The sequence below is a fragment of the Gobio gobio genome, assembly GCF_949357685.1.
Source record: "Gobio gobio genome assembly, chromosome: 6".
NCBI classification, from domain to species: Eukaryota; Metazoa; Chordata; class Actinopteri; order Cypriniformes; family Gobionidae; genus Gobio; species Gobio gobio.
Window position 1 is genome coordinate 20,710,066 of NC_137102.1, and position 19,007 is coordinate 20,729,072.

A 19,007-nucleotide genomic window follows, 5' to 3' on the forward strand; every position below is an offset into this window, starting at 1 on the left:
TCTCAGCAAGTCAAGGTTTTCTAGCGCAAAATTTTAAGTTTTAAGCTAATTGCAACAGTCTTTCAGGCTGGTTCTGAGCACATTTCTTTAGAGGATACAGCAGACTAGGGCTGTCACTTTACATTTGAAAATCGATTGCACAATCGATCGGACCAACCAACACAAGTTTCGAAAACAAAAATAGGGAATCGATTTTAACCAAATATGTACACTGTTAATTCTAAACGAATTCAACAAATAAAAAAGATAGATGTAACAAAACTCACAAACAAGCAGAAAAAGACAATAAAGAATTCCGAAAGTGCAGTAGGCGTTGGGAAAGCTAAAATACCCCCACCTTGCGCAGCTGGCAATGAAGTACCTGAGTGTGCCTGGGACATCAGTGTGGTCGGAGCGCGTCTTCTCAACAGCTGGACATAGAGTGAATAAAAAAAACGCTCTGCTCTGGACCCCGAAAATGTTGATCGACTTGTTTTCCTGTCCAATAATTTGTAATAGGCCTAGCCCTTATTTGCACGTTTTATTATACGCCTGCCTAGCCTAAGTGTCGGTTACGTTCAATTAAAAAAACACATGGCCTGCTCTCAAGTAAGTTTAAATTAGTCCATTTAAAGTTTCATTTTTGATATTTTGAATATAATGGATTGAATCATAACGTTAAATAATTTTGGAGATTTTTGAATAGCCTAAATCATAAATGCCGCCCTGTTGTAGACTGAGACAGATGTTTCTAGTCCACTGTCTGATTTGGAGAATGCAGTGGCCCTGCATGTTTATCCTACACGAACTTCATGCTCAATGTAAGCTAGTCCTTCAGTGAATTAAAATACATTTTCAACCTCTTTTCATGGGCTACAATCGCCTACTTAGGCAAAATTTGTTTGACATTTCTAATTGTAAACACAGCCATGTTGAAGCCTGCAGTAATGCTTTTCATTGATGTCATGGCAGTCCACTCTGCTTATTGTTTTTCGAGAATGTTGCACTCCTGTTTGTCATTGTGCACGAAACTTCACGCCAATAAATCTTCAGAAATATTGCTGACTTGTGCGTCTAAGCGCCTGTTAGTTGTCCGTGGATTGGCCTATATTTGGCGTTGAAAATGGAAACGTCTTTAGACATGGAAAATCGATTTTACAAACGATTCAATGAACACTTTGTGTCTCAAAAATCAAACAAGAGTGACAGCCGTACAGCAGACTACTGCAATCTGCTGTACTTTACCCTGACTGTATAGCATCACTGCACCACTCTCATTCAGACAATAAATCAGCTCTTTAAAATGCAGGGCACTTGACGTTGACTTACTGCACATCTAGATGACAGTGACTTAATTTCAATACACATGCCACTGAGATACTGCACACAATAGTTTTGCAACGGTTTAGTGAATTGGCCCTCTCCTCTGTGGTCTGTGGGAGATTACAGGCATAATGGGATAATTACACATCAGTCAGTCTGTCATCATTGTGGTTTGTCACAGCTCTCCCTAGCTGTTAGTCTGACCACAGGCATTACACTGTCAGCTTTCATGTCTCATTGTATAGATTTGTTTGGTTTAATATTAGTTGCCAGAAATGTATGCTTGAATGTTGATTGTGATGAGCAGTTAATGCATGTAAGGTTTCAATTAAGGACTATAGACTGACATTTTTTGCATCAAAACTGGAGTCTGCTCTGCATTGTCAGTGTCTTATCTATTATGTCTCATCTTTTATAGCATTGTGCATATTGTAAGCGCCTTGGAGCATCCATCAAGTGCTGTGAGGAGGGGTGTGATCGCTCGTACCATTACCCCTGCGTGGGGGCCGCCGGCACCTTTCAGGACTTCAGGAGGCGCTCTGTCCTGTGCACAGAGCACACTGAGCTGGCCGTCAGCAAATGTGAGAACTGTCTTTATTATTATTAATATTTATGCACTCTTGTAAAGCAACACCTTGATGTAATATAAAATGTAATATAAAAATGTTGTAACATTTTCTAACATCAGAAACCAGAACTCATTAACATACACTACCGTTCAAAAATCTGGGGTTGGTATGTTTTATTTTTCCCAGGGTTGTCAAAATTAACGCATACTTCTTTTTTCAGTTTAACACGTTAAAAATTTTTTATGCAATTAACACAGCATCCATTTTTTTCGTTCATCGCCACATTGAGTTCCCTTTTGTGCTTGAACAGACAAAAAGACAAAATTGTCAAAATTCCTGTTTTGTCGAGTACAGTTTTAAATTGGTTAAAAAGTGTTAAATGAACGTAAAAAGTCAGATCCACATCATGTGCTTCAGATCTTAAAGTGACAGCAGGCTAATAAACCTGCTGCTGTCTGTCATTAATGTTAATAAAAGAACAAAAGACAAAGAGAAAATCACTCACTGCTCTTGACTGAATAACTTTTGTAGCTTTAAAAAGGATTAATCTATATTCAATTTATAATTTATGCAGTGAGCACAGATACTGAAATTATTAAAGAAATTATTCAGTTTCTGTATATTTACCTTGTTTTCTTAGATATTAAGTCGTTATTTCAACATAATATCTTATTTCAACATAGTATCTTATTTCAACATATCTCATTATTTCGACATAATAAGTAGTTATTTCAACATGATATCAATATGATAAGTCGTTATTATTTTTAAAGCACTGTTTTCAAGGTCAAAACAACTTTTTTTGTGCATTTTAGCTCTGCAGGTAATAATCTGAACTGGCTCAGTAGAAAAGATCCTTAGCGTTGAGTCCTGAAATATTTAAATGGGGTTATTTGAAGATTGTTTGAGGCGTAATGTAAACGTAGCATTGGCATATTCTATCCTAACGTCACCCTCACACTCCGTTATGACCAGGTCAAGACAATATGATTTGATGCTCAAGAAATATTTATTTTTATTATCAGGGTTTAAAACAGTTGTTTAATGTTTTTGTGGAAACAGTGATACATTTTTTCTCAAGATTCTCTGTTAAATATAAAGTTCAAAAGAACAGGATTTTGGAAATGCCTTTTGTGACATTATAAAAGTCTTTATCATCACTTTTGATCAATTTAATTCGTCCTTGCTGAACGAAAGTATTGATTTCTTTCAAGAAAGAAAAAAAACCCTTTTGTTTTCCAGTGTATGACAGGCCACGTTTAATTTGATACCAAGTTAATTTAGCTTTTTCTTGGCCAAAGAAATTAATTTGTCTTAGCCTGAATATTCTAGATGTTTTTGTTGTTTTGAAAATCTTAGAGGATATCACTGGAGACCAGACAACATAAAAATAAAACATAAAAAATAGGGATGCACTATACCATATTGGTTATTGGCCAATATTACATTGTTTTTATTAATGGTATCGGTCAATATTGGATATTTAATTGGATCTGTAATATAATTAAATATTAAATTTTGTTGTGCAAGTGATTGGAAATTGGATTAAATAAGGTAAAGTGAGCATAATGTGCACCCGTAGTGCACATTTTGGCTAAAAGCTTGGATTTAGATGGTAAATAGGACTCATGTTTGTTGTTCTTTTTTTTCTCTGTCTCTCTCAGATGAAGATGAGGCGAACTGTATATTGTGCGACAGCCCCGGGGATCTCCTGGACCAGCTTTTTTGCACCAGCTGTGGGTTGCACTACCACGGCATGTGTCTGGACATCAGCGTCACTCCTCTGAAGAGGGCAGGCTGGCAGTGCCCTGAGTGTAAAGTCTGTCAGACATGCAAGTGAGTTGCAGCCAAGCTTTGCCTTTTTTTCACCCCAGTCTGTATGGCGTACCTGCGCCGTTACTCATCCCTGTAGAGTGCTCCTCGATAGCTCATCTTTATTTGTTCATACATGCTTTGAAGTTGCAGTATTTTGCTTTTCAGTGGAATAAACAGACCCCTTCTCTCATTGTCTTATATGATCTTCTTAATTTATAGTCCCTAATAAGACACATTCAATTATAGGCTATGTCTACATTAATCTGGATACATCTGAAAACGGCGTTTTCATTTCAACACTAGCGTCCACACTAGCGTTTTCAGTCTTTTCCAAAAGCTTCTTATCCACGTTGGAAAATGCTTAAATCATCTTACCGTATATGTGTAAAATGTATTAAAAGCTCACTGAGATGATACAGAGAGACCAGATGTAATAAAGTTCTCATGCTATTTTTCTGGCACAACCATTTTACATGCAAGTATCCCACCACTTACTGGTACGTCCAGATCACACTCAATCGCCATTCAATGTATGGTTGAAAACGCAATTGTCCTTGTGTTTTGAAGTAGGATAACAATTTCGAGTTAATTAGTCAGTCATCTTTGCAGGAATTTACCGTGTTGTTCTGAATATAAGACAATGTTTTTTTCTTGGAAATACATCTGAACAATTGGAGTTGTCTTATAATTGGGGATTTATACTTTCCTAAAAATACTAACCGTCAAAGATAAGCTTACTGCTGTCCTAAAATAGCCCGCTTCGAAGAAACTGGCAGGCAAGTGTGTCAGTATGTAGCCGAAAAAGAAATGACGGGCTGAACTTACCCACCAACGAGGCCCATGAGTTCTTTTTTCGGCTACGTAAAGTACTGACGTACTTGCCTGTCAATATTCTCAAAACGGCCACTTTGATGTGGCAGAATGGTTTAGCGCTTGCACTCTGACTTCAGGGAGAAACTGCTGTCTTTTCAGCGCTATGTGATCGGCCTAAGAAAAAAAACATTCATATACCCCCTGGATAAGATAGGTAATGCTGATCAAACACCTGTGTTTTCTGACATGCCAGCATCTGCCACTGTACATAAAAAGGTGAGAAATCAGTATAGTGAAATCTAGTGAGAACTTCAGGTTAATTTTATGGTAGCTATTAGGGATGCCACAATTCTCAATATAATATTGAACCGTTCGGTACGGCATTCATGGTTCAATACGCGCTTCGGTTTTGTATTTAATTAATTATTTTTCTACAAATTCTATCATTTGCCTCCATCCCAATATACTGAACAACGCGACATACATTCACATCACACATTAGTGGTAGGGTTATACTCCCAGAACACTAGTTATTCACAATCACGGAAGTTCATTATTTGCATGTGTTTTAAAGCCTTGCCGGCTCATTCGCGTGCATATGCTCTGTTTTAACATGCGCTTCTCCGAGCGCGCGCACTAAACGCCTTTCAAACACGTGATTACTGGACTAAGTAGTCTTACTGCGCTAATACTGTCAAATACACACAAGGTTAACATAAACACAGTCAGTTATGTCTAAAGTGAAAGTAAAATCGGCGTGTCTGTATATTAGATGCACGCAGGTCTTAAAATGACAGCAGCGCAGTAGTAAACACGCTGTCCTTAAAGGGACAGTTCACCTGTAAAATGATGTCATTATTTACTCACTCTAATGTTGTTCCAAACCTGTATTCATTTCTCGATGACAGAATTTTCATTTTTGAGTGAACTATCCCTTTAATGTTAATACAACAACAAAAGACAAAGAGAAAATCACTCACTGCTCTTGACTGAAGGACTTTAATACCGTAGCTTTAATAAGAATCAATGTATATTTTATAGTGAAGTCTATGTAGTTTTATTTTTACATTTATTCATTAAATTTCATACTTAAATACTGCTGTACAGCTCTGAGCTGCCAGTGTAAATCTTTATATACATTTATTTTATATTATACAATACACTAGGAATGTGTACAAGGTTTTTTTTTTTTAGTAAAGTTAAGTCTAAGTAAGGTTTTTCAATTCTTTTAAGTAAAGTAAAGAAAGAGTATTGTAATAAAAAATATACTTTTTTCTCCTTAACCTTTTGCTGTTCCTGTCGCCTAAGAATAGAATAACAAAAAAACTGATGTGACAAGCCATCAGAACCGAAAACCGAGGTTAAAAACCGAGGTATGTATTGAACCGTGGACTAACTGTATTGTTGCATCCCTAGTAGCTATGCCATAAAGTTTTTTTTTATGTGATTGTTGGTAAATTTTACCAGTATTTACCATAGTTTAAATACAAAAATTTAAATTTGAAAAATATGCAATATTAATAGTATAGTGAAAAGCACCATAGTATAACCATAGATATCCATGTGTCACATGACTAAACGTGTGTCATCGTTTTTGAATACCTGCATTTTCAAAGTCCACATTACAATGCGAAAATTGCGTTTTCAAATGTATCCACTTGGGAGAGAGTCTTTAACTCTTTTCCTGCCAGCATTTTTGAAAAAAGTTGCCAGCCAGCCTCAACAATTTTTATCATTTTCACAAAAATTTCATAGCCCCTAGAATATTTTGTTGTATGAATATCTGAACATGCAATATATCAAAAGAAAGAACACATCCTCTGCTTTTAAACAAAACTATTATTTATTCTAGCTTCATGCGTTTTCTTTCATAAAAAAAGCAACATTTTGAGCAAAAAGCTGAGAATTTTTGTCAAAAACTTTGATAAATGATAAAAACAGATGGAGCAGATCGAGTCCATCAACACCCCTTATGCATCACAGTCCTATACCTCATCATTTCATTTGGTAACGTTAGGCAGTTTTGATTTATATGCTGTTTAATATAGATTATTGTATTATTCTACATATATTGCTTGTTTCTTCTTTTTCTTAGCCTGTGGTTTGATCAGGAGATTTAGTACTCTTTCAGAAGATGCATAATAGCGCCCTCTACCGTAAAACAGTGAAAACACATAAAGCCGGAAAATTTCGTCAATGGCAGGGAAATAATTAAAAAAAGCTTGCCAGTGTGGATAGAAGGCCCAAATATGTGTTTTCAAATGTGTCTGGATTCATTTAGATGCAGTCATGGAGATGCATTCATTTAAAGGTCCCATGGCATGGCATTTTTCTATTATTTTATAATGTTTCCTGAGGTGTACTTATATTGTTAGTATGACTTTTACATCATAAAATGTCATAATTTAGAAATAAAAGGCATTTTTTCAATACTGATGTTTGCCCTGTGGCTGAATGCCCTGTTTCAAGAGGCGTGTCTGCTGTGAGACTTCAGTAAAAACGCCCACTGTTGTGATTGGCTGACATCTTTGCATTTTAAATGAGCGGAGGGGGCGTGGTTTAACTTGGTCTACGAGGCACGAGCAGGCACGAGCTGCTGCCAGAGAGACGGATGGACCTGAGTTCACTTCACATCAGTTCTCAGCATGTCTGAACTGTTGTAGTTACAGCATATACTTCAGGTTATTAGTCTATTTCTAGTCGGAGGGACTGTCACTCATGTCAGAAAGTTAGTAACTTTAGTAAATTATGGATCAGCGCTGACTGGAGACGCGAACCGTTTCGAACGATTCAGTCCTATTTGGTGAACTGATTCGGTTCACTAAAAAGAACCGGTTCAAAAGAAAGATCGTTCGCGAACCGGACATCACTAATGTACCAGAGACTGAGCTCAGCGATTGCTAACAAAGTTATTTATAGTAACTACTGAGTTATGAGAGCGCTGTCAGTCAGCGCGAGTTTATTGTGTTTGTATCTGAGAGTTCTGAATAAACACGAGTCCCAGTCACGCCGACCCGTCTTCATCATTATTACCAACTTTGTAACACATGCAAAGTACCATTACAGCTGTCGAGATGAACGAGTTAAAAGTAAGTGTTGATAATAGCATTGTTTTTTAAATAAAATAAAAGCGTCAGTGACGCGCGTTGAGTACACAGCGCAAACAAAGACACAACAGCAGTAATCGAATGTAATCCAGTTTATTGTGGGGCGGATACCCTCACGCTTACCCCCCTTCTGCTTAATCTCACGCCGCGTTTGGTGCCTCCGCTGTGGGCCAGATGCAGTACTGGGGGTCGGGGATGTTGAAGGCCGGTCAGTGCAGCCCGAGCCTCGGCGTGCGTGAGGCCGATGTTGAGCAGAAACTCATGACTGTATGCACATTTTAGAACAGATAGACGCGACGAGGACGTACAAAAACACTGACTCACAAGATATAAAACACGAAAACACCGTTCTGTCGGGAGAGAGAGAAGCCGCTGTGTGTGCACGAATTATAAATAATTAGCTACACATCAGAAATCACTGATCACAGATCAGAAGGAACTGAAAAAAGACTTCTGTTTTCATTTGTACATCCAAACACTGAGAAACTGCCAGCATTCACTCGTTCGCAAGCAATGATCTCTCGAGCGTTTGCATGGGTGTTCCAGATTCTCTGGGTGGAGAAAAGGGAGGTAACCGTTCCTGCTTGGATGTCAAACCAGGAGACTTCAGGATTGGCTCGTCTGGCCTGTCATTTTCTCAAAGGCAGAGAAAGACAGCCAGAACTCGGGTTTACACCGATCAACATTTCTATCCACTTGGGGACAATATTCAGGCTAGGGGAACTCATATTAATGTTGAAAAACCTCATAAAATGAAAATTTCATGCCATGGGACCTTTAAGAAATTATGCACCAGTGGAATCTGAATTGAGAATTGACTGTGTCTTTGTATTTTTCAGGGAGCCTGGAGAAGACACTAAAATGCTAGTGTGCGATATGTGCGACAAAGGCTATCACACTTTCTGCTTGCAGCCGGCTATGGACTCTATCCCCACCAACGGCTGGAGATGTAAGGTATGGGCGGCTCTGGTAGACTTTGTTGTTGTCATGACAAAATATGTCCCATTTCTTTAATACAGTATAGCTAATCATAATCAAACCGCTGTGTGTTTTGTAGAACTGCCGGATGTGTGTCGAGTGTGGCACCCGAAGCAGTGATCAATGGCACCACAACAGCCTACTGTGCCAAAACTGTGGCGATCAACAGGACACCACCATCCCCTGCTCATGTCCCAGCGACGCAGATCCAGACGTCCACAAAGACCTGCTTTCTTGTCATCAGTGCAAAAGGTACATTCACGTAAAATATCCTTACTCTGGAACAGGATAGTTCAATATTCCTTTATGCCAGGGGTGTCCAAACCTGCTCCTGGAGGACCACTGTCCTGAAGTGTTTAGTTCCAACTTGCCTCAACACACCTGCCTGGAACTTTCTAGTATGCCTAGGAAGATTAGCTGGTTCAGGTGTGTTTAATTGGGGTTGGATCTAAACTCTTCAGGACAGTGGCCCTCCAGGACCAGGATTGGACACTCTTGCTTTAAGCAGATTCAAACATTTTCCATATCTGAAACCTAATTTTAGAAGTGAGTCATTAGCTCCCTCTTTTTATTCAGGTGGTTCCACCCAGCGTGTGAGCGACCAGGTGAAGGTCACGCACATGCCCAGTCCAAAGAAGATCACATATGTTCCATCTGTAGAAACGCCGGCTTTGAATCAGATCCTGTGCGCACAGATGCAGAAGGAAACAAGGCGGAGACTCAATCACATGTGGACGTTGAAGAAGACACACAGCTAGTTCCATCAAACAACGATTCTGAGCCTGCCAAAGTTCAAGACGTTGAACCTCATCAGCCTGTCAGCGAGATGCCGAGTGAAGAGAAGCAAATGGATATAATACAAATGACGGGTGAGACCCACTTTAGTGTCTGAATGTAATGAGTATTGGTAAGGCTTGCAAGGTTATCATTGGATCATTCTCTTTCCTGTATGTTTACCTTCAACTAGAGCCCGACCGATAAAGGATTTTTAAGGCCGATACCGATACAAATATTTGGTCACTTAAAAATCCGATATTCCGATATATCAGCCGATATATATAAAAAATAAAAAAATAAAATAACAGAAACGCGTAAAAAAACACAAACAGATTTCCCTTATACATCAGTTATTTGTAGTTATTCATGATCCCTCAGCCTCTCTAAAATAATATGATAATGCAGTTTAAAAATAAACTTGTTTGTTTTATTGTTACAACAGAACAGAGGAACATAAAATATATTAAAGTTCTGATAAATAAAATGTATAAAAATACAAACTTAAGATATGAAACTTAAAGTCGTTTGGACGAAAACACAATAGGCTAACAAAAACAAAAAATCAAAGTTACCAGTATTAATAGATGTGGTAAGCTTTATAAATATAACTTTTAGCAAGACTGGAAAAAAAAATATTCAGTTAAGGTCTAGAAGTTCTGATAAATAACAACAACAGCAAAACATAAACTATATACAGTATAAATATGAGCCACCTTATAATTACAATGTCAACTTGCTTATCCCTTTACATGCACTTTTAATTCTATCCATCAAGCTACCACAAACCATTTTCAATCATCATTTGCTGCCTGCCTTCTAAAATCTACTAACGTTACTGATGATGACTCGTGTAATCCATTATTTGACTCGTTAATGCGGCGTCTGAACGAAGTCACGCACTTTCGTTCACTCTTCACGAGCCTAACTTACGATTTACAATGCAGAGACTGGAACTACAAATATACTAGTTATAAATACAGTAATCATTACTTTATTTAGGCAGAATAAGTTTGTTGTGTTTTTCAAGGCGCATTAATGTTAGCGGTCTCCCACTGATAGCCATGGCATTAGCTAGCTTTGTGGTTAGCGTCTATGATAAATTATAATTTAGAAATATGTATACTTTTTCAAAATAACGGGCAGGGGAGAGATGATACGTCTCATGATGTCAAACTGTCAGACTATAAAAGAAATACATTTTATTCAGTCACATTGTCTGAGGTAAAATAAGTCAGTCAACTGTAACCTAGCGTAATTACCAGCTCTCTTGGCTTACATGTAACAGCAAAACTGGACTTGGCAGTTACAAATTGTGTCATGTTATTTGAGTTAAGAGAACTGATGGGGATGTTCTTTTAACTGTTATTCAATTCAAGCAATGTATGTCTCGTTGCCAACTTACATGCATTTCGCGGATGATCTGTGTTGTGAATGCAGCGCTCAGAGCGCTGAAGCTCAGCATGACTCTGCTGGATCAGCTGGTGGTGTTGCCAGCCGGCACGTTGTAGAGCGCCCTCTGGTGGACAAACTATGAAACGCCAACACTCAATGTGTTTGAGAGGTGTTTCGTCCGGTTTTTTTATTTTTAAAAAAATATTCATTTATCGGCCATCATAAATGCCGATACCGATAGTTTGGAAAAAGCCTAATATCGGCCGATAATATCGGCCCGCCGATATATCGGTCGGGCTCTACCTTCAACACACTTGCCTGGAAGTTTCTAGTATTCCATTGATTTGCTGGTTCAAGTGTGTTTAAATGGGGCTAAAGATAAACTTTGCTGGAAGGTGGCCCTCCAGGAGCAGGATTAGACACCCCTGTCCTAAAGTATACAAGTCAAGTCTTCGGTTGCACGGATAAACAGTCAAATACACAGTCAAAAAATTCTTCCGACCCCTGTTCTCATCCGATCTTTTCAGTGCAGTCAAATCGATAACATTAGTGCCTAAATGGTTCATTTTAATACCTTTTTATAGGTTATTGCCCCAGGGATAGCATTTGTACCATTTTTTTTTCTGAGAATGTATTGCTTATAGATTGGTTGCTATTACCTCTTTTTGCATGGCCCAACAAGTCTAGTTTTTAACCTTAGCATGAATCATTTAATCATTTTTGTAAAGGCTTTTTATTGGCTTGGTTTCTGAGAGAATTTTTGTGGTTTTGGAATGGAATCTTTTAAGTTTTTATTTGATTTTACTGTCTTATTGGCTTGGTTTTGGCTTTGGTGTCTACCGTTCACTTGCGTTACAGTGGTCCAGTAACTGTGAGTTCAGCCCGAGTCTTTGAAACATTAGGAGAGAGGTTGCTCTGGGAAGCACCCCAGTCCTTCAGGCCAGAAGTTGCTGAAGTGGAAGAGTAGGCCAAAGCATCCCATAGGCCCACATGCCTCAGATCTGTCTGGATTAGTCTGGACTGGTTTTGAGGAAAGGGGTATTTGAAACTTGCCTGGGGAAGGCTTAGACTCTATGAAAGTGTTGCTTATGTGATGTTTTCTACTTACATGCTTTCAAATATCTGGATAAAGACTATAGTGATTCATTGAAATAGTTCATTATTAAATAAAAAAATGACAGTCCTGTCATCATTTACTCACCCTCATGTTGTTCCTAAACCCGTGGAACGCAATTCAATTTTCCACCTAAATGTTGAAGACCGTCTCACTTTACAGATCGGCAAAAAGTTTTACTTTCCTGCCAATCTCCTCCATGTGTAATATTCCATCACAGCTTTGCGTTCAACCAGCTTTTGGTGTGCGGTACATTAACACCCTGCTGTCACTGTACAAATGCTCGGCACAGTGTCAGTAACTCAATTCCTCAACCTTTAGGGGAGCAGCTGCCCACAGGCCTTGTACAGCATTATTCATCCTGGTGCAAATCTCTAGGTGTAGAGGTGAGAGATCTGGCGTCATCCCACGCTGGGTTCATGGTTATTTAGGCGGTCACAGGGCGGCCTCAACATTATGCTGTATGTTGTAGGTGTACATCGAAAAGATTCAACAGTGAAAAAAATTATTCAGACTTGGTCCAAACCCAAGTTTGATTTCACCCCGTGCCTCCGCAGGTCCCTTTCACTCATTATTTGGGTTAGAGCCGCAGTATGATTCCATCATCAGCCTCAGTTTAGTGATTTAATACAAATGTATAATCAGAAATGGTGTCTAATGAAATTAATTTATAAACGTTAAGGTTTTAACCACTCTTTTAAAAATTTAATCAAATGAAAATATAACAATTAATTTACAACAAATCACAATTTTCTTTTGTCAAATACTGTTTTAATTAAAACATGAATGATAAAATATCTTCGTTTTATGATAATTCTTAAAAAGTATAATATACTTTATTTAAACATTACATTGATTATTATTATTATTATTATTACTTTGAGGACATTTTACTATACAATATTAATGTATTTCTGTTATTTATTCAAGCTAAACCAAACTTTTATTTTGCCGTTTTGTACTTGACAATATCTTTTATCAAATGTTTATTATCGATATTGTGGATTTATTTTTGTTGATACATTTCGATATCGATTTATCGCCGTTCCCTACTTAATGTAGTATGAAACTGCCATTAGTAAAGAAATAATTTTTTGGGTATTTTGAAATTGGCAATAGGTAGTGGTGTGGATGACGGCTGGATGTAGATGATGCCTTTGCCGCAACTAGCTTCAAAAAGACTTTAAGGCTTCTACTCATTGGTCTTTCACAACAACTTTAGAGAGGCTTGTTTACGGCAGAGAGTTAACCTTGTTCACCTTCGTAGATGATGCCCAATGGCTCTTGATCCAATGTGACTGGTCATTCTATTTAGCTCTCTCTCTCTCTCTCTCTCTCTCTCTCTCTCTCTCTCTCTCTCTCTCTCTCTCTCTCTCTCTCTCTCTCTCTCTCTCTCTCTCTCTCTCTCTCTCTCTCTCTCTCTCTCTCTCTCTCTCTCTCTCTCTCTCTCTCTCTCTCCATTACATTAGATTGAATTATGCTACATGTCATGATCTAGCAGTGTTCACCCATCAGAGAAAGTCCCCATATGTGCCTTATGGATTATGAATGAGAAACTTATAAGCGCAGAATATGTGCTTATTGGACCATAGGTCTTTTGGCATGACCTTGAACCATAGGTTACCATGGCGACATCACATTTTAAATGGCTCTGAGACTCAGCGGGTGATCAGATTATTAGCTTTACGAAAACTACTTATTATCGACCAGAATTTTAATATTGGTGCCTCCTTAATATTTGCTGCAAAATTTCTAACATTTATGCATACAGGGTTATTAAAATTCTGGTCAATACAAATCAGGGCTATTGTCGTTAAATTAAATAAATAAATAAATAATAGTAAAATAACACTGATTATTTTCGTGTTGTGGCCGATAACTGATAAATGTTCTAAATCTAAATCCATTCAAAATAAACACTTAAAACTTAAATCATTAGTTTTGCTGCAAGTGAATTTAGGCATCACAACTTTATCAGGCATGTGATCGGCTAAAGACAAAAAACCTGAAAATGAACACTGTGCTGTGCTTTATTCCGAAACATGCATTATCTCAGACTTTACAGTATATTCATATAATTATGTAATTATTATTGATGATCTCTCTAATCCATATCCATGTATTGTCAAAATTCCTAAAAAAAGTTACCGTGCAACTGGTGAGTAACCGTTTTAACACTGATTTTGACTCTCATTTGGCGCTTTGAACCCTGGCTACCATGCTATGGTTGTCGCAAGCTCGTGCAGAGCTGTCACATTTCGTGATTTCGATCATCATACAGTTACAGTTTAACTTAGTCCACATCTTGACATTGACTATGAGTGTGCTTCGACAGCTGTGTCTCGTAATGAATTGGGTGTATAGCGGTCTTTTTCCTTTTAATGTCTCCTATTACCCAGAAGTGACTTCATCTGACATAACAGCCCATAAGTAGCAAGTTTCACGTCTTCCCGTAATTAAAAGATGTGCTGAATAACTGAAAGCACGAGTCATTATTGTAGGCCTCTATCTTCTCTCTATTATAGCAGTCACAGGTCCAGATCAGAATCATGATCTATCTCTGCAGTTCTGATTAAAAAAGAAACCTGCCCTCTAATTACTTCAGATGGTCCTCAGCTGATGTCAGCCGTACGATAGTCATTTAGTCTTCTGTGATTACATGATTTCTGTAATGGCTGGTTATCGGTTCCTACTGGAGATACGAGGTGATTGATCTGATAAGGCCCTCAGAATCAATGAATTAAAGTGCTTGAGGTGGAAATGTGTTGTTCTAGACATGCAATGAACAGAAGAGAGCGATGTTATAGACAGTAAGAAGACAATAAAGCATGATATAGTGTAGTCAGAGCCACAAATCAAAAGTACAGCGTGTATGTAAGGAGACACTGGATAAATTGTTCTAATAGGAGGCGAAGATTACCTTCAGTATTTGTGTACTGCTCAACGCTATTGAATTCTCTTGAACACAATGTTTTCTGAACAACACACATGCCATATGTGCCTGCGTTCACACTTTCTCCTGCACTTTTCTATCCTGTTGAGTTGTTTTTCCAATCCTGTAATTATTTCCACTAGTGCTTGGAGCAGTTTGCATTACATAACATAAGTCGGGATACTCTATTGACTTTTCCCCCCTCCTCTAGAAATTGGTGCAGATGCTAGTGGCGATTCCGCCAAGCCAGAGTCCAGCGAGACCTCACACCACCACAGCACAGAAAATGAAAAGACTTCAGGTACTTCATCTACTCTGTTTGCTCTCAGTGACACATGCATATATTTAATATTATTGAATATGCCCTTATCCTTAACCATAAGCAAGATCCTATATATCAGTGTTTCCCAAGCACTGTGCCATGAGAATGATCAAACCCCCCCCCCAAAAAAGAAAGCAATAAATAAAAATAAATGCTACAAATAATAATATATCGACGCTGTCAGGTGAAAACCCTTTTTGTTTAGTTTATTCTTAAAAATCAATGCTATTTGTCATCCTTTATGTGGGTTTTACAAATAATTAACCAATGAAAAGTATTAAAAAGAGCTTGTGACTGAACCATGTAACTCCATTGGCTCTTCAAACTGTCAGTCAAACCTCATAACTCCACCCGCCTCCATAGTGAATGAAGTGCCACATGCTTTTTGGAGATTAATCAAAAAGCATTGTTTGCAATGCAAGGGTACTCAAGAAACGCTATGACTATAAATTATTGTAATTTTTTTTGAAGAGCGGAGAAGAGTCTTCGGGCCAGATTTACTAACAGTTTGCGCCAGCACAAACCCTCTTTTGGCATTACAAAACTTCTGTCAGGATGTACTAAAGACGCGCAGTGAAAAATTAGTGCTGAAAAGGCGTGGACAGGGCTGTTTTTGCAGCTGACCTTATTGCATATACACTTGTAGTATTTCCCTTTCAGACGCAAAATTTATGGGAGGAGAGTATTTAAATGAATCATACAAGGTGATTTACTAAGGTTTTCGCTTGTCATTTTACTGGTATTTTCGCCATTATTTACCGCCCAAAAAAGCATGTCTTACACCAGATGCTAATTTGCACTGCTCTTGGAAGATTGCATTGGTCATTATGGTTTGGCTGCGTCTGTGTTCTTTAATTTGTGCGTCGTCAGTAGATCACAAGCAGAACTTTCCACTCCCATCAGTGCTTTTTTGGAATTGTGCTCACATTTGCATGCTAATTTGCCCTGTTTAGTAAATCTGGCCCTTAGTCTGGTATTTACCATCTATTTGTAGCCAATATACTGTTTTAAATGTCTTGTGCATAGTGCTTAGTCTTTTATATCATGAGATTTTGGCCAAATGTATTTACAGCTAGAAAAACTGAGTGCCCATATAGCTACAATAAACTACCTGTAAGTTGATGAAAACGTAATGCAATGCACTTACTGCCTCAGATGCGGCCGTTCTAATCGCAGAAAAAAAGCATAGGCCTATCTCTGTCATTTGCTGGTCAAAATCCTCATAGTCTCGCGTAGCCAGACTTTCAGACTGACGGCAGAAGGTCTGGATTCTTTCGCAGCTTTCATTGGTCAAGAAGACTAGAGGCGTTTGACTGACATGTAACGCAACCAGTTCGTTTTGTTCCGTGTCATGTTTAGGGGCGTGAAAATGTAAAGTCAATGTCCCTGCAATAACAGACCGGCGTGCATCTACAAATTATTCATTCATGAACGTTCAAGTTTACTGCAACAATGGAGTCGCGAACTTCACCTAAATATGAAAATCCAGCATTTAGTTGATCCCGGTAAGCGTTCATTGTCAGTGTTGTAAACACAACAGCGTTCTTCTTCCAGGGAGTTTGGAGTCGCAGCATTTGTGTCTAGGCAGACCGCTAAAGAACACAACGCACTCGTCTCGCGGATATCCTGTAGAATTCAATCAGAAACTCGAAACACCTGAAGTGTTTCCAGATAAGTGTGCCATATGCATCATAAAAGGTTAATATTATAATGACAAAAGTATATAACATTAATAATATTACAAGTATCTGAACATATATAAAGCCACAATACCAACTTTGACGACAAGGTTTCCGTCCGACAGCGATGATATGTAGCCAAAGTTTGTTGTTTTATCATCACCAACAACATCATATAGCTACCTATATGACCTTATTAAGTTCCTACCTGAATTAAGCTCAAGTTTCTACTTAAATGTGAGTACTACTTTTAATAATATATCCATTTTTAATATGCCATTTGAAGCAATGCACGTCTGTGCAATTTTAGTGCTTAGTGGTGTGCCGTGGGATTTTTCGCTAATCAAAACTGTGCTGTGGCAAGAAAAAGGTTGGGAAACACTGCTGTATATGTCTGTTGTTCAAAACAAGTGGTTGAGAATGAATTTGTTGAAAAATTCAGTTTTCCTCTCTGATAGTTTAATGAACTTTGGTAACAACAGCGAAGACACTCATCTTAACAATTAACCATAATGACTAAAATAGAAATTAAAGTCAGCATAAAACAGCATTCACATCCCATTTTATTAATGTAATCTGACATATTCAGGGCAGGATTTTCACAAGAGAAAATATAATCGGTCAGGATGTGATTTTGGGCATTGGGATTGGGTCGTGAAAAGTGGATGTTGCCAATCAGAATGGTTGATAAATATACATTCTGATAAAGATTATAAAGAAAAACGTTCTTCCTTTGTTTGATTCAAGTAGTCTATAACAATAAATAAATTACAAATAAATATATAAACAATTACAAATACATTTTAAATTGAAAAAAATAAAATAAAAATCTATTTCACTTCTCTAGCTGTGTACTGCCATGCTTCAGTATTAAAATTATTATGTTGTTAATGGCCCTGTATGATAAATTGCTTGTTTTTTTTGGTGGTTTTTTGGCAGTCACTTTGGATAAAAGCATCTCCTAAATTAATAAATGTACATTTAATTTAAGGGAACATTAAGATAATTTAATTGCATTATTACATGTTTTTAAATGCACAACATAGTCCACTTTGCTTTTACATGCCAACAAAATACATTTTGTTGTATCTGACCAAATTAATTCTGCCCATTTCTTTTATTACACTTTTTATTCCCCTAGTTACTTTTACAAGACCACTTTTAATGATTTTGTTGTGTGTAATGTACAAATAATCCATTAACTCTCTCAGTTAATATTTCATTTGAATCTGTCATTAAAGCTGCATTCATTATTTACCATTAGCTCTGCATTAGCACTATACCATAAGAAATTCAACTCTGAATCAAGCAGTAGTGAAATAAGCCCCAACAGTTTACTACTTATTAAAATGTTGACAATATGGTCAGTACTGTTGGTTACATTATGGTTACATTTTACCTTCTGACCTGCAGTGTATTTTTGTAAATCTTTGTAAAGTAATTTTGAATGTTGATTTTGTTATTTTCCATGTTGCAGTTACATCTCCTCATAAGACAAAAGATCCTGAAGATTCAGAGCCACACGAGCAGAAACTGGATTCAGCTCCAGAGACGTCCACAGTCCAGCAGCTTGTGACATCCCTTGAAACAGAGGCGCTTCCAGAGACTTCAGCTACTCTCACGGAAAACATTTCCAAAAGTGAGGATGACAGTGAGCCCTGCCTAGAGGAGCAGAAATCCAACCTATCACCCACCAAAGAGCCAACTCCAGCCTGTACTTCCCATGAGGAAGAGCCCATGGAGGTTTCCTTCACAGAGGAGCCTAGCTCAAAGGTACATGGAGTTACTGTAGAGCCTGAGGTTAGTACTGATAAGACTACGCCGGTAGTTCAGAGCCCGGTGGAAATGGATGTTATGTTGCGTCAGCACGACATTATTCCTGAGAGCCGCGCGGAGGAAATGGACATCTCTATGGATGTTGATGAGCGATGTTTGGCCAAGCTTAGCTCACTGGTGGAGGAGAGGACGTCGTTACAGCAGCCTCCATGCAGGCAGCCTGAGGGATTGCCCTCATTTGGGCAGGGGGCGTCCCAGCTCCATGCCCTAGCCCAGGCTGTCTCAGGAGAAGCCATTAGCAATGTGCCTTCATCCACCTTCATACCACTCACTCCAAAAATCGGCATGGGCAAGCCGGCCATCTCTAAGAGGAAGTTTTCACCTGGAAGGCCCAGAGTCAAGCAGGTCAGTCATATACTTTATGATCAATT

At 38.2% G+C, this 19,007-nt stretch overlaps 1 protein-coding gene across 5 annotated transcripts in view; it reads left to right on the forward strand.

Annotated features, from left to right (window-relative positions):
- The window catches only part of kmt2cb (lysine (K)-specific methyltransferase 2Cb), a 142,592-nt gene that overhangs the window by 59,305 nt on the left and 64,280 nt on the right, over nucleotides 1-19,007 (forward strand). For all 5 annotated transcript variants that reach the window (XR_013816627.1, XM_079818573.1, XM_079818575.1 and 2 more), the window contains exons 8-14: nucleotides 1,721-1,883; nucleotides 3,536-3,707; nucleotides 8,446-8,560; nucleotides 8,664-8,836; nucleotides 9,161-9,453; nucleotides 15,011-15,100; nucleotides 18,278-18,981. Coding sequence is in view for 4 of the 5 variants with exons in the window: in XM_079818573.1 (XP_079674699.1) it covers nucleotides 1,721-1,883; nucleotides 3,536-3,707; nucleotides 8,446-8,560; nucleotides 8,664-8,836; nucleotides 9,161-9,453; nucleotides 15,011-15,100; nucleotides 18,278-18,981 (1,710 nt within the window). In the remaining variant the exon portion in view is untranslated. The remainder of the gene's footprint in view (nucleotides 1-1,720; nucleotides 1,884-3,535; nucleotides 3,708-8,445; nucleotides 8,561-8,663; nucleotides 8,837-9,160; nucleotides 9,454-15,010; nucleotides 15,101-18,277; nucleotides 18,982-19,007) is intronic.